This window comes from Vanessa atalanta, chromosome 18 (assembly GCF_905147765.1).
Source record: "Vanessa atalanta chromosome 18, ilVanAtal1.2, whole genome shotgun sequence".
NCBI classification, from domain to species: Eukaryota; Metazoa; Arthropoda; class Insecta; order Lepidoptera; family Nymphalidae; genus Vanessa; species Vanessa atalanta.
The window spans coordinates 9,285,456-9,301,463 of record NC_061888.1 but is presented as its reverse complement, the minus strand read 5'-3'; the positions used below and the strand labels follow the sequence as shown (position 1 = coordinate 9,301,463).

Sequence of the window (16,008 nt, the reverse complement as noted above, 5' to 3'; positions counted from 1 at the left end):
GATTTTCATGTGAATAAACCTCCGGAGTTTCGTTGTAGACGCTATTAAAATACAAAGAGGTTTTATCATACGAATGAATAATGTAAAGACCGAACCCGTTTCAATTTAATCAGTGCAAAAGGTGTGAACAACCTTTTCAAACAATACCTGTGGAATGAAACTAAATAAATCAAATGAGGTTGTCGGTTTTATGAGAATATACTATCCGACAATCCATTTTTGATTATGCCTGTGTGTGTAGGCTAGTTCATAACAATTGTTTGTTTAAAAATTTAAATTTATTTTGAAACCCACTTCCCGAATGTTTGCAATCCAAAAGTGATTACTTTGCAACTTTATATGGTTTTTGCTTTTAATATTTAATTACAGGTATTTTTTTGTTAGCCAAGGGGCTGCTGATGTGCCTTGGCGTTTTCACTTTCGAAGATAGATTTGCTTCTATTGTATTAGCTGTAGCTGTTAAATGCTTTGCTTCTAAAATATATTTTTTTATTCAATATGCTTAGCCTCTATCTTACTACCCAACCAGTTTTTTGTGCAAAACCGTCTGGGTAGGTATCCCCTACTCATCACCAAATAGCGATACTTATATTTTTGTGTCCCAGTTGGAAGAGTGAGTGGGCCAGTATAACTATAGTGCAACGGGAAATAACATGTTAACCATCAGGTGGCCCTCTTGCTCGTCCGACTACTAATAGTATAAAAAGTTCCATACGAATGACGCTCACATACATATCTAATCATATAAAATAGATAACTAGTGGATGGTCATTAGTCAAAATTCGATAGTCATTCATAATTCATTCATTCATTTTTCATTCATAATTGATAACCAAAATATAAAACACATTGATTCAAAGGATAGGAAAAATTAAGCCCCGCTGGACGATACCTTGTCACTATTATTATATAAAATTCAAATATCAAAAAGGCGTCTTTAGATTTCATCAACTTTTGACATTTCGTGCTGTATTGTCATTGGCTGTATTCGTAACCAATATGTGTGTGTGTGTGTGTGGCAAACGCAGTAGTATAACGTTTTTCTTTAGGCGCGTTATGGACATAATATAAATGTTTTTTTTTATTCATTTAATGCATTTTTAAAGCATAGTATATAAAAATAATTATATTAAAATAATAAAATATTTATATTTTCCAAACTAGACCACTTTCATACCAAATATATTCTTAAAGTACGTTATTATATCTCCAGGCACAAAGATACCATAATATATTCCAAAAAAAACACAAATCAAGCATAAACGCATTGATACAAAAGTTCTCGCAGTACATATACAGCCTCTTCGGTACTCCTCTTAGCTTTGATACAACAATTCGTCAACTTCTCGCAAGACTGTTCATTGTAACGTCTTGCGTTAGTCAGACTAAGATCTAGCTCGTATCCCAACGCCACAGCTGCTTTGGCGAGTTCTTTTAAAGAAACTGTTACATTTGTCCTAAAAATATCGTCCAAATGATAATAAAATTTTTCTTCGACAATATAAGCCTTACCAAGTGAAATTAAATTATTAATTGTTAAAAAAACTATAAGATGTTAAGTCTTTTTTGCACTCTTTATATTAATGAAAGAATTATTAATTAAATGGGCTATGTTTATATTTTTAATTTGCGTGTAATCTATAAATATGTATTTTTCGTAAGTAAATTCAAATTTTTAATTTTGGAGATCTATATTGTGGGCGGTAAGGGTGGAAAATATATCCTATGGCACCACGTAGGTATGTATTAAAAGGTTATAATGGGTAGATTGCTTTACAGTATAACGTATTGTAATATATGTTGTATGCATTTAAATAAAATACTGTTTATACTTCATCTTCTGTTAGACGGTAAAGTAAAACATTTCGAGGAAATCTGCACGTGTAGGATGAACATCTGCTCTACGGGTATCCAGCCCATTCATGAAACGGAATCAACTCCAAACTTTAATGGAAAGGTCTTAGCCTAGCAGCAGACCTGTTACCTTACTCTTTTACTCAGTACAGCACAGAGATGAATACAGTAAATACTCACTTAAATATCACTGGCGAATTCTGAACCATCTCTATTTTCTTACCAACAAGCTCCAACGTATTCCCCATATGATTTTGGGTAATGCTGATCATTTCTTCAGCATACTTGCCCATTTTCGATATAGAGGATCGGGCTTGTTCCGTGCATTTATATATTAGGGCGACGTGCTTGCTTGCTTGTGTTTTAGTCGCTCGTCTTTCTTCGTTGCACATTTCTGAAACATTTTCCAGTAATATTATAAGCCGTTCTTGAATTTAATTATCAAATGCCTCAATAGTAGGACTTTATGCAAGCCTTTCTGGGTATGTACGATCCTCTCATCGTTATTATATTCTACCGTCATCAATACTTAGTGTTGTTGGTCGTTGTTCCAATTTAAAGGGTAAGCGAGCCAGTATAACAACAGGCACAACGAACATAACATTTCCAAGATTGGTTGATTGATATTTTTTCGTTGTTGTCGGCGTTAGTGACCACTTATCACCAGGTGGCCAAGAAAACATGAGGAATAATGTTTTCTTTAGATAGAAATCATCTGGTAATATGTAACTTGATACTGAAGTATTGTTACAGATATTGCTAATCTATACTAATATTATAAATTTGAAAGTAACTCTGTCTGTATGTCTGTCTCTCTCTCTCTCTCTCTCTCTCTCTGTTGCTCTTTCACAACCATAGAACTGAACCGAATTTAATGAAATTTGATACCTATAAAGCAAGCTATAGGCCTTTTACGCCAAGCAGCTGAAAAAAAACGCCAAAAACGCAAACGAAACCGCGGTTGACACGTAGCAGTTACAAAGATAGAAATGTTTTTTACAAAAGTACATTTTTATTTTTAAGCTTTGCCATATTTCTTTCTTGCGTGCGTCTTGCAAGACGCTACTACAGTTTTGCTCCTAGTTCGCGAGTTATAAGAATAAATAGTTTATTAGGCGTAGGTACGTCTCGTATTACTTCCACAAAAATGTACGACACAGCACTAATAATAACGTACAAACTCATTTTAAAATTAGTTCAAACGAGCAGTTCAAACATATATTTGAATTTTATAATATTTGATACTGATAATAGAATCCTATTCTACTTTTAAAACGAATAATATTACATAATTTCATGGGGAATAACAAATCTGTAGTCAAAAACGATATTTACAATCAAAACAGAGAACAGGGTCGTGAAAACGGATTACGAAAATATGAACGATAATTAATTACATTCAATTTAACCTAACGTACTTTATTTGCATTTAAAAAACAGCCCATTTAAACGCTATCTAGTAAAAATAATAATAAAATTCCTCCTTCAAGCTCATCAATCACCGTATAAGTTATTCACAGCGGAACGATTCTGCTTCAGCATAATTAAGTAGTTTGTTTATCTGGCTCAAAAACTTTGTCGAATAAAAAATATACTGAAACATAAATTTACTTAACAAATAATATAAAGTTCGTTTGAAAATCATATGAAATTTAGATTTGTATACAATATTTTGAAGACGATATTCGAATATACCAATATAACTATGAGTCAAGAGTTTAATTATGAATACTGTTGGGTTTTTTTTAAATATATGTAAGATTAAGTAGCCGAAGGGTTTCATGGCCAACCCTGTGGACAAGTGTTTGCACTGGCCATAGACGTTGGCACTGTAAGACATATTAACCATTCTTATCAACCAACCATCGCCAATGCGCCACCAACCTTGGAAACAAAGATGTGTCCGTTGTGCTTTTTGTTACACTTGCTCATTCAAACCGAAACGTAATATCACTAAAAGTATTGCTATTTAGGTACGATATAGAATCAGTGGGTGGTACCCAGACGGGCTTACATAAAACCCTACCACCAAGTATGCTGTACTGTACGGACTGTTTAAAATAATGTTTACAGAAAATATTCTTAATTATTTAATCACTATGCGATAGGGATTACGTTTAACGTCCAAGGTAGATAATTGGATTTGCAACTCTAACATTGCAAAGTGATCTATATTCCGTTTATATATTAGAGTACCGTTCGGAGTATTGGGATCCACGATTTAACATATACTAAGGAAATTGAGAGGATCCGTAATTATTTGATAGTCATATGAGTCGAAATTTGTCAGCGAATATTTTAGACCAAATATCTTTGACCTTGAAAATCTCTGTTTGTTGTGTTGCTTAATTCTGGCTCGATCCAATAAATTTTATTAGTGTTTTCTGTCTAGATATTCATCGTAACAAATCGTATATAGGTATTTAGCAGTTTTATATACTAGCTCCTCCTCAATGGGAGTCCTTAGCCGAGCAGTGAAGGATTTACAGGCTGTTATAATAATAATAATTTATTTATTTAAGCGTCATATTGAACAAAAACATGATGTGAACGATAATAACTGCGATAGTATAAAACTGTGGTGCAGTTATTAACGCCCACCAACAAAGCCAAAGTTAATTTTCCCATTTTTAAATAGTAGGTCATTCTAAGGCCGACTGAGATGTAAGGTATGCCCCCTCTCTCTATAATTACACCGGCTCACTCACCCTTCAAACTGAAACACATCGATACTAAGTATTGCTGTTTAGTGATAAAATAAATGATGTGAGTGAGTGGGTGGTACATACCCAGACGGGCCTACACAGAGCTCTATCACCAAGAATTTTTCTTTAGATATATCAAATGAATAAACCGTTAATTACTAATATGCAGATTAGTTTGTTCATGAAAAATATTGGTACGTTTTGATTTAAAATTGTTATTTTATAGCACGATAGTTAGACAGTTACACTATTCAGTTATGTAATTTTAAGTGTAAGAATATATACCAACGCTATTGCAATTAGTGACAGACACCTCCGATGATTCAAATTAAATTCGTTTGCAAATTAAGTTTTGCGTTAATTAAGAACAAATCGAAAACTCAATGTAGAAATTATTAAATGTCAGAAATTGTGACGTTGACCAAAATCACTATTATTAAACGTTCCACCACTAAAGTTGGCTTTCAACATTTAAAGATTGGGTTGAGTTTCGTGTGTTATTATATGTGTGTGTTATCCGTCTGTTATTCGTGTGTTATATGTGTTAACATAACGCAGCATCTAATCCAAATATTGTGTATTTATTCAACAAACCAAACCAAAGTAAATTTTATTATTATAATATTAATATACTATACTATATTATACTAATATAATAACAAAGAAAATTGATAGATATTTTATTAGTCTTTTTCTATAAATTCTTATTTCTTAACAAAGCGCTTAACAAAAACTGAGATAGAAAAACCATTTCTTAAAGTAAACTTTTATATATTCGTTCATTCGTATTTTATTTCTTAAATCAAATGTTTATGTTACGGAGAAAACAAATGGAAAATTCGTTAGTATATACAAATTGAATATTACCTGGCAGTTTCAAAGAGTCCGCTAACTCTGTAAGCTCTGTATAGATTTTGCGTTTCTTTTTCAACGCCACGTTTATTTCATCTTTGATCCTTTTCAAGAATTTGTTCGTAAGTTGCTGATATGAGTTCTGGATGTTTCTGTGGTACGTGTCTAAAAATGGGGCGATAACCGTGTCCACGTATCTGTTTACTTCACTAGAAAATGTTTCATATTTATGAAAATCGACGAAACACAAACCTTCATATATATAAATACGTTTTTATGAGTATAAATGGTAGCTGTAGCGTAGCTGACGGAATAACATAACGCGATTCCTTTGTGTATTTAATTTTATAGGCTCTTTATGTAGGCAAATACTAAATTTAACAAAATTCAACAAATTAATACGGTACTAAAACGTTTGTATGACGCCTTTATGAAAGAGTTATTTAAACAAATTTTGCGACCTTATTCTTTTAAAGATTTATATTAATATTCGCATTTTATAATTGAAAAAATAAGAAGTTCTAAGGATTGGTCTGCAGGTAAACACAAATATTATCGCTAGACTCAATCTAAACTTTTTCCTAAAGGATCGGAAGGTGAAACGCCTTCAAGCTCATAATGCAAACAATAGACCGATACTTGCCCCGTGGGATCGATGCGGAGAAATGAGCAGAACTGTGCAGAGAGAATGAATTCAAAACTCACGAATGAACACAGTGTTCAAATATACAGTTAGGTACGTACATTTTTTTTTTATAGGTCGACGAGCAAATGGGTAGATAATTGACGTTGTAATAAATATTAAATATTCCTATGCACCTTGGAGTCTAAGACATATTCACTAGCTCACTCACCCTTCAAATCACAACAAAACAATACAAAGTATTGCGGTTTGGCGGTAGAAAATCTTATGAGACGGTGGTACCAAACCCAAACGGCAAGTCTTCACCACAAAGACTCGCCAACTGATTTTATCTTTATTTGTGTATTTTTTATATGTTTTTTTTTCTATTAATTCGTTTTATGTTATTTGTAGTATGTTTTATTTCCAGACAGAACATATACAATATAACCAATTCTAGGCATTACGATGAGACCGCGATATTGTCTGCGTATATATTTATACCAATTGTTATAAGGATTTGAGTTACAACATTAATTAAAACCCTTCTCTATGAAATATTCTTGTACCAAGTTTAAAGGTAATCAGTCAAACAGTGGGAAAAATACACATTCATTTATCAAGTTTTGAGTTTACAAAAACTCTTATTGCTAAAGCAATCTCTTATAGACATCCTCTTACAAAGAGAAACATCAGTAAGGATTCGGGATAGTGCAATTGATATAGGTAAATTATTTTAACACACACATATATGACAACAATCACAAAACCAGAACCATAACCATAACCATAACCATACATAATATAAATACATACGTAAATACTTTACAAATATTAATACAAAATATATATATCTATGAGATCGCGAAATAAATTTATTTGTAAAGAAATAAAGTTTTCTAGTTACCGGTTAATAAGTGCCAATCTAGGTAGACTAATAGTACGCCTTTCCGTAGAATGATTACCCCAGACCTGTCTGATCCTTTTCAAATGCTCTTCAACTTCCACGGGCTTGTGCTGCCACGGCGGTATTTCGAAGCAAAGGCCGCCATCTTGTCGTAAATGGTTACTTCTATCCTACAGTACGTCAAAATTTGTATTTCAAATCAACCAGTCTAGTTTTCCTAAAGAGTTCAAGAGTTATATTTAATGAAACATGAAAACTATGGAAATCTGTATCCGAAAAGTTGGTGCCAATTTTTTACCTCTTACGGTACTCTTTTAGTTTCGTCAAGTGAAAGCCTTGTCTTTCTCTATCAAATATATTTATTTTTTCATAAAAGTTTTTCGGACGGACAAATGGAAGGAAGCCACTATAGATTGGAGCTGCTGAAAATTTTACTACCGAAAAACAATAGTACTAAGTATTGCTTAACGGTGAAATATATTATGAGTGGGCACCTGCCCTAGACTTACACAATGCCCTGTCTTTTAACAAAATTAATGATAAATTAATGATGACAGAAAAATAACAGAGAAATCAGTGTTCGACTAAACAATCGCTAAACAACTTGATAAGTAACGATATTAATACTTTATTTATGAAATATTTACAAATATTATTACAATAAGTCATATTAGAACTTTTTATACGGGATTGCGTAATTCACAAATGACGGTTAATAAGGTGAAAAAAAAAACAAATTATGAAAAAAAAAATATGAAATTAAAAAAATACTTTTAAACCGACCCTACAATTAACAGTCGGCTCCAGAGCACTCGTGACTACAATACAAACAAAAGCCACTCCAATTTTTTTCGAGAACATACTTATCTGTGCTATCAAAACTATAAAATAGTTTCGAAACAAACTTATATATTCTTTATAAGGCAACCAAGCGAAAATAACTCGTTTTTCAATACGGATAAGAGTTAGTATTCATTAAACATTGTTCATGAGCTACTCAATACCCTTATATGACTGACGTTTTAGTAGAAAGCAATTACAAGCTTCAACGAAACCTATAAAGGATTTATTACAATTTCATTTTCTATGCGTACTTGGACAGGATGTAGGCAAAGTGGCGTAACTCATAAATATTAAAATTAACCGTGCCAAATATATGAATATAAAGAAGTTCATTTCTTTGATATTTATTAAGTGATCGTATAAATATCAAACGAAAAAATTGGTTTGCGTACTTTTGTCCTCCATTCTATTTATTTTTATACATCCCATTCCACCCCCTTGGAGACAAAAGGGACAGGCAAAAACTTTTGTTTACGGTATTTGATGTTATGTTTCCTCAATTATGATAATGTACCATTATATTAACCCGAAATTTTTTCAATAAAAATCAAAAGTATTTGATTAATTTATTATATTATAATTAGTTTATCAACTTACAAGAACGTTAAATTCAGTCAATAGTCAATAGAGTCTGAAGTCTATAGATAACTTTTGAAGCTGGTGAATCTGCAAAGCGTTGCTAAAATAATGTTATACAGTAAAACCTTCTCCAAAATCTATTTCATCGTTTAGTATAAGTTGTATGTATATTTGTTTAATAAAAATAAGACGTAAATCTTTAAAAAAAACATGTCCTTATTTATTAGATTTAGCTCAAATCATACAAAAGGCAACAAACTGCCTCCCCTCTTGCTGGCTAAGACCCAAACCTCCTCAAAGGAAATATAGATTCCCTTAGAGAATGCGGGTTGGCGGATGCATATTTTGAAAAATTTCATTGAAATCAAACATTGGAAGTTTTCCTCACTATGATTTCCTTCACCGCCGAGAACGAGATGAATGATATACACAAATTAACCACATGGACATTCAGTGTTGCTTACCTGAGTTTGAACCCGAAATCATCGGTCAAGATGCACGTGTTCCAACCCAACCAATCAGCCATCTCTCTTATTCTTAAGTAGGGCTTTGTGCAAGCCCGTCTGGTTAGGTACCACCCACTCATCATGTATATTCTACCGCCAAACAGCAATACTCAGTATTATTGTGATCCAGTTTGAAGGGTGAGTGGCAAGGGTCATAACATCTTAGTTCCCAAGGTTGGTAGTGCATTGGCGATGTAAGGAATGGTTATATTTCTTACAGCGTTATGTGCGGTGCTGTCCATTTACCATCAGGCTCATTCGCCCGTCATCGTAAATGTAGGCATATATCATAAAAAAAAACATAAAAAATATATATATATGACAAGACAATAAAATATATATATGATGTCTAATAATATTATGTATAATTTGATTCAATTATATTATTAAAAACATGAATATATTATAGAGTCGAATTGAACCTCTTCCTTTTATGAAGTCGGTCGAAAATATGAGAGCAATTGCTTCCAAGTATATCCGGCTATTCACAATGAAGCATCCATCAAGCTCCATATCCTTCCCTTAATGCGAGATGAGATCTTTGGCCCAGTAGGACATTAACATCATATTAAACAGCTTAAGTTTATTTATATAATTAACGTTAAATATTGCATTGGGCAAAAAGAACATTTACAATGATCTTAGTATTCACAATTATTGTTTAATCAGTCCTGTGTTTGAATCCAAACCTGGAAACAAGACGCCTAGATTTAGTCTTTATCCAAAAAGTATTATATTAATGAATAATAAGATCTAGACTAAGACTAATTTTGTCTTTATATATATATTTTTAATTTGTCAAATGGTAAATTTATTATGTATCGTTTGGTATCTTATTATATGCGTATACCATTGCCAAAAATGTTCTCTGTACCGTATGCAAGCGGAAAACGAGGGTTTTTAAGTTTGTTTTTACTTCTGGTATTAATATTATGAATATTATCTTTTATGTTTTTTTTTTATATTCTTTTGTATAAACTATTATTAGAATTATTTTGCTAAACAACCTTTAATACACCTGTTTCTTTAAATTTTTAAATATATTCTAGAACTAAGATTATAAATAGTTTGGAGAGTTCTTTTCTGAGAATAAGTAGAATTTCTATTTATAAAATTGTGCGTCATTAACTCCTTACAACATTATATTTAAAATAATAGAATCAAATTTACTAAAATAAACTAGCTAGTACTTATGTCTGTGATTTTTCGATTTGTTTTTATTGCATAAATGAGACTACTTAGTTTCTATTCTTGATCATACAAATGGGTTACCATACTGAAGGCTTGCATGAAAACTCATACGTCATACGCCTAGAAAGACCGTCGTCTCAACAAACAAAAGCCTTTCATTATTCAAAATAACCGCAGAAGAATTTAACTTTACAATTGGCAAATTTACAATAACATGCATTTATTCTTTTTTTGTATTTAGGTCTAGATTATTTATGTCAAACAAACCGAGAACCTGTGGCAGAGCACTATTCATAACGTCATAGTTGTTTATCTTCCTGTTAAGTTTAAGTATAACAAATGTATCATCCGCAAGCAGATCGATGTCGCAAGTCTTATCAACAGAATAAGGCAAATCGTTTACATATATTAAAAACAGCAGAGGTCCTAAAATTGAACCCATTTGTGCCACAGCGCTATTTTATTTTGTCCCGTTAATAACAATACATTATATATTTTAGTAAAATCTATCTTTTGATTTATTTTGTTCCATATTTATTTAATCAGTTTTCTTTACTTATACAAATAAATTAAATTTATTATTTAATTAAAATAACCAACCGCTGTTTATGTTAGATCCTGGACGTCGTATGACGGAACTCTTTTTATACATCTGTGGCACAACTTTTGAATGATGTAAAGTTCATTCATCTCCTTTCATAATGTAAATAAAATCTAACTTTCCATGCTCCTACGTCATCCATATTAATGCGTTAACAAATTGGTTCATAGTTCCATACAATATGTATATCATTAAATTTTAGTTATTGCCGACTGAACAGATAAATAGGATGATTGATGGAAATTGCATGCAAATATGATGGTTTAGTTTTGTTTAGAAATGTTTGTACGTTTAATCAATCGTATTAAACATTACTCTCCATTAAATTCGGTAATATATTTTGTTTACATAAATAATTAAAAGGTTATTATCGGTTAAGTTAGGTTACCTATTTTTAATTTTCAGGGATCCGTACCGTAAAAAAGGAACCCTTATAAGATCACTTTTTTCTCAGGAACGTTTAGAGATATACAGTTAAAATGCTAAGGTCTGTGGTGCCTTGGAGCTGTAAAGAAAATAAACATCTAAGTCGACGAAATCAAAAGATATTGCCGCTTATTTCGCATTGCCTATACACTCGAAAAGGGAAGCAAAATCTATAGGATACTTCCCCTTGACCTTGAATTTTGAAATTCGAAAAACCGTAAATTCGTTGTAACAACAGTGTCAATTTTTCTATATCTCTGGTTGTACGGAATCGTACGTGCGCGAGTCCAACTCGCACTTTCACGATTATTCGAGTTTAGTATACTTTAATTATAACTACACTGTTAATAATTTCCGTTTAATTCTAGACGAAGTCGAGGGCTGCTATTTTTAAATGAATAATTACGCTCTTACAACGCTGTTTCGGAACCATCATGTGAAAAATTTTATCCGATATTGTAGTCCTCACGATACTTTCCTCTATATATTTATATAACATATGTAGGAGGTCAGGCAAATATACAACCTATAAACCGGAACACAACAATACCGAGTACTGCTGTTTTGCGGCAGAATATCTGATGAGTACCTAGTACCTACTCAGACCGTTTTGCATGAAGCCCTACCACCAAGTAAAAACAAATAAACTTGTTTAATTTTACCTTGGCATATTAGAGCATTTAAAACTCATATTAAAAATCATTAATAATAAAAATCATGAAAAGTATTCGTTGATTTTCATTCAGAATAAATATCAATTAAATTAACGTACTTATTACAATTTGATGGAAATGAGGTAAGTACTGAGTTTGTTCCCGGTGGAATGTACATTCCGTAGTAGAAGAGTACCCTTTTTATTTAATGTCATCCAAAATATAAGACCCTACTTAAATAAACGATACGTTGATTTTGTGTCTCATGTTTATTAGAAAGGTTCTCAGCTTATCTTCTTACAAGCTTTTATAATTAATTTTTCTGAAAAGATTATTTCTTACATTATCGACAATTTATAAGCATAACAGCATGACAATTTTCAAATATTGAATGGTTTATTAAATATACTTCAACATAACTTCGACAGAATACTTCTATAAATACTTAAAGAAGTATTTATATAGATCCATATACCTATTCATTGTATACCCTTATTAATGACTACATTGCACATCAATAGAATCTTATATATTTATATCGTAAGCCAATTGTTATCCCAGTGATTATGGGACGATAGCTCCACATAAAAAAACTGTTATGGTCTCATTTTGAGACTTTGAGTAGAGAAGACAACATTGTTACGATTTAAAAAACGAATAGGTTTAAAAAAGAAGTTACTGGCCGGTTAGAGAGCAGCGCTATAAAAAAAAAACAAATAAAACGTGCAAACCTACAATGATATATGTACGTTCTGTTTGTGATTTAATAAAAATACATTTTATAGCTAACTGCTAGGTTGCGAACTTGAATAAGAGGTCTAAGCAAGCACATTTTGATCGAATTGAGTATCATCACAGCTTGGCCGCAGCGAGCTATCATGGGCAGAACCTTACTTTCCTGCGTATATTTTTCGTATCGGTGATGATCGAGAAGAAACACTGCCGAAATCTGAACTTATTAGTATTCCTGAGCAGCTTATTGTGCAAGACGTCATTGAAACGATATTTTTAAATTTTAATTCAAATAACAATATTTTAGTTGTAAATTGTGAAAGTTTATTCTAAGTATAAGTTAATTCAAGTAAATATAATAAATATAAGTATAAAAGATAAAAAACGTAAATAAAATTCTCTCAATAAAACTCCAATTCTAACTGAACTAATGTATTACTATTTGACATTAAAAAAAAATTAAAAAGTGTTTCATCATTTTGGCGATTTGATGTTTACAATTAAATGAAATCGAAACATAACCTGTCACAGCTATGGAAATTCCTAAAAAAATATTAAAGACACAAAAATTTGTAAACACATCTTCGAACAATATTGATCGTTAAGTACTTCGTTAACGCTTTAATTTGGCTCTACATAAATAGTAGTTAATACTTTAAAAGAATGTAATAAATAATCACACGAACTATCAGGAGCCAGGTATTCGTGTACCATACCAATTTTTCAGGCGGAAAAATTTAATTAACCATGTAATTAATTCAGGTAACGTCCAGGCGAGGCTAAGACAGCACTTAGCGAAAAAATACATAACAGTGCGGTCTGCGAGAGAAGATAATATTTTCGATGAAGACTGCGGTACCGGTTTATTAAGTTTATTTTAAGAATTCTTTTATATTAAAAATTTATTTTAAGATTTGAACGTTACGAACAAATTTCAGTTTCAAGAATTTAGCTTAGAAATATCAATACAAAATACGAAGCACAAAGATACAAACTCAATTAAATTAACTCTTTTATATTATACATTAGCTTGATAGTCAATTTGACATAAACTACTTTACTATCGAATAGAAAAAAAAGCCCAAGACTGAAAAATACTGACGTAAGAAACTGAGCTATACACTTAAAGTTTTTATAAAACCAAAAAGAAGTAGTAACGCGAAATGGATCCAACTCACACGATCAAAGAAGTTGTAAATATAAAATAAGGTTTTTATTATTAAAAAATTAGCAACTACAACAAGTGAGTAGGATCAGAATATGGACTAATTTATCTTCTCCATAACCAATCTGCCTCGTTGATCTAGTGGCATGATATAAGGCCCCAGATCGCGAGATTTCTAGGGTCGAACCCAGGTCGGGCCGAAAATCATTTTTTGGGCTATTCTGCCGAAAATTTCTCAGTAACTGCTGGGAGTCTGGAAGTTGGATACTGTGTTCACAATTCACGTTATGCCTTTAACCTTCCAGCTAAACTCTTCCCAGTTGAGTCGAATTCGCTGTCCCATCTGTGCACTCCCGTTTGCGCACACATTTTTACACTACATTTGATTTGTTGTTAATTTATCTGTTACCAATAATAATACCAATCTAGTGGCTAATGACACGTGTCCGGTTTTTTTCATTTTCGTCATCTTTCGAGGTATATCGTCTTTTCATGTAAATTGTTTATTTGTTATTTATCTAACTCTTACAGATAAAAGAATATGTTTGCGACTAAGCTTGTACATATTTCTCTTAATTCATACAAACTATGCTACCTACGTACCGTCGTATATTTAGGAAGCATATTAATTTTGCATTTTTTAATCCAATGTAATCCAATCCAATAGAGGACCAAAGTTATCGACATATCACAAAGGTCAGTCAGCTGAAGTACCAGTGGGCTGATCAATAAAGCAGAACTGACAATCTTTGAAAAAGTAATTTTCTAATGGAAACCACGTCTCGGCAATGGCTTGATATCATTTTCATCAAAATATTTTATATTGACCTCAAGGTCCTTGCTTGAAACCCTTGGGTCGAACTAACCTTAGGAACATCATTCAAATCGGAGTGCAACAATATAGTTAAATGGCTATTCTTAGTGAATGATATATGACTGTGGAAGACTGTTGAACTTATTTCTTGACCCTATTTAAATTTAACCTTCCATATTTATTTGCTAACATGATCTCGTAATGGACTTTTTCCTGAGTTTTTATAGTGGCGACTTAAAGATAACACTAACATTTTTTTGCGACTTAAAAGTACCACTCTCTGAATTACGAATACATTTTATCGCACAATTACAAAAACTTCTGTTGAAACAGCCATTGCTATTTTTTGTCAAAAACAATTTTACTAAGAGTAAGGCCTCATTTGACATTTCCCGGTCGTGTCCTGCAATTACTTCAGATATTTAATTAGAAATAAAGAAAACATAATCTAAAGTAATTGCAGAATATCACTAATCATCATGATTTTGGAATTAGTAAATTTTTTTTTAATATTTTTTATAAAAATGACTATCACGCAAAAAAGTTTGACCAACCATGAACGCGACGTTAAGACATCTGAATGTCATTTTATACAGCTTATAAAAAAATGGGTACATTCCTCACATCACCGATGCGCTGGCAACCTTGGGAACGATGTAATGTTCTTTTTGTCTCTATTACACTGGCTCACTTAGCCTTCATACAATAAGTATTTGCTGTTTGCTACTACAATATGTGATGATTGACCTGCCCAGACGAGCGTGGACAAAGCCTTATCACCAAATAAAAAAGAATACGTGTCCCGTTGGAACGAAGTTGCTTTCGTTATATCTGTAACAAAAGACACAATAAAATAATTGAACAACGTTGGAGAATAAATAAATGGCAATTTCTAAATTATTACTAAAATATCGTGTAAATAAATGAGATTAAATAATGTTCACAGTTCACTCTACTGTAAGTTGCGTAAAAGAACTTGGTTCCAAAAGATCTCTTATTATTCATAAATCTAACATAAAAATATAAAAACAATATTGTATATATTTTAAAGCAACGAGACATAATAGACATTGTTATTCTACGCTTTTAATATTCTGAGTCCAGACGCGCACATAATATAAAGACGAGTTAATATTAATTCAAAGTGCATGAGAAGCATAAACAGCATGCACAGATGTCTCCTATTTTACAGGATTTTACATCTCACTAGAGTTGATGGAGAATTTTTTTTACTAATATTATAAAGGCGAAAGTCTATCTATTTGATGAAATTCGATTTGAGGCAATCTTGAGAATCAGGGGATATAGGCTTTTTTGCCTAACGCCTGACAACAACTATGGTGAATTAAAAAGTATATATCAATGCCGTCTACCACAAGGCGATACTCATGGTCAGATTAAAATTTAATATTTTTTATTAATTAGTTCCAATATCGTTAGACCCAAATGAACACTTGGTAGCCCGTCTGGTTAAATCATCTCACTCATCACATATTATCACTATCCTCCTGCCCTTATCCCAATTTTATTTGGGGTCGGCGCAGCATGTCTTCTTCTT

The 16,008-nt window shown here is 32.0% G+C and overlaps 1 protein-coding gene across 1 annotated transcript; it reads right to left on the bottom strand.

Annotated features, from left to right (window-relative positions):
• Positions 1-1,252: 1,252 nt before the first annotated feature.
• Positions 1,253-14,005, bottom strand: LOC125071137. The gene is made up of 5 exons (XM_047681228.1): positions 13,928-14,005; positions 6,941-7,110; positions 5,427-5,620; positions 2,035-2,248; positions 1,253-1,457 (listed from the first exon to the last, which is right to left on the bottom strand). Exons 1-5 carry the CDS (start codon positions 14,003-14,005, stop codon positions 1,253-1,255), a joined length of 861 nt encoding a protein of 286 aa, XP_047537184.1.
• Between the last annotated feature and the right edge of the window lie 2,003 nt (positions 14,006-16,008).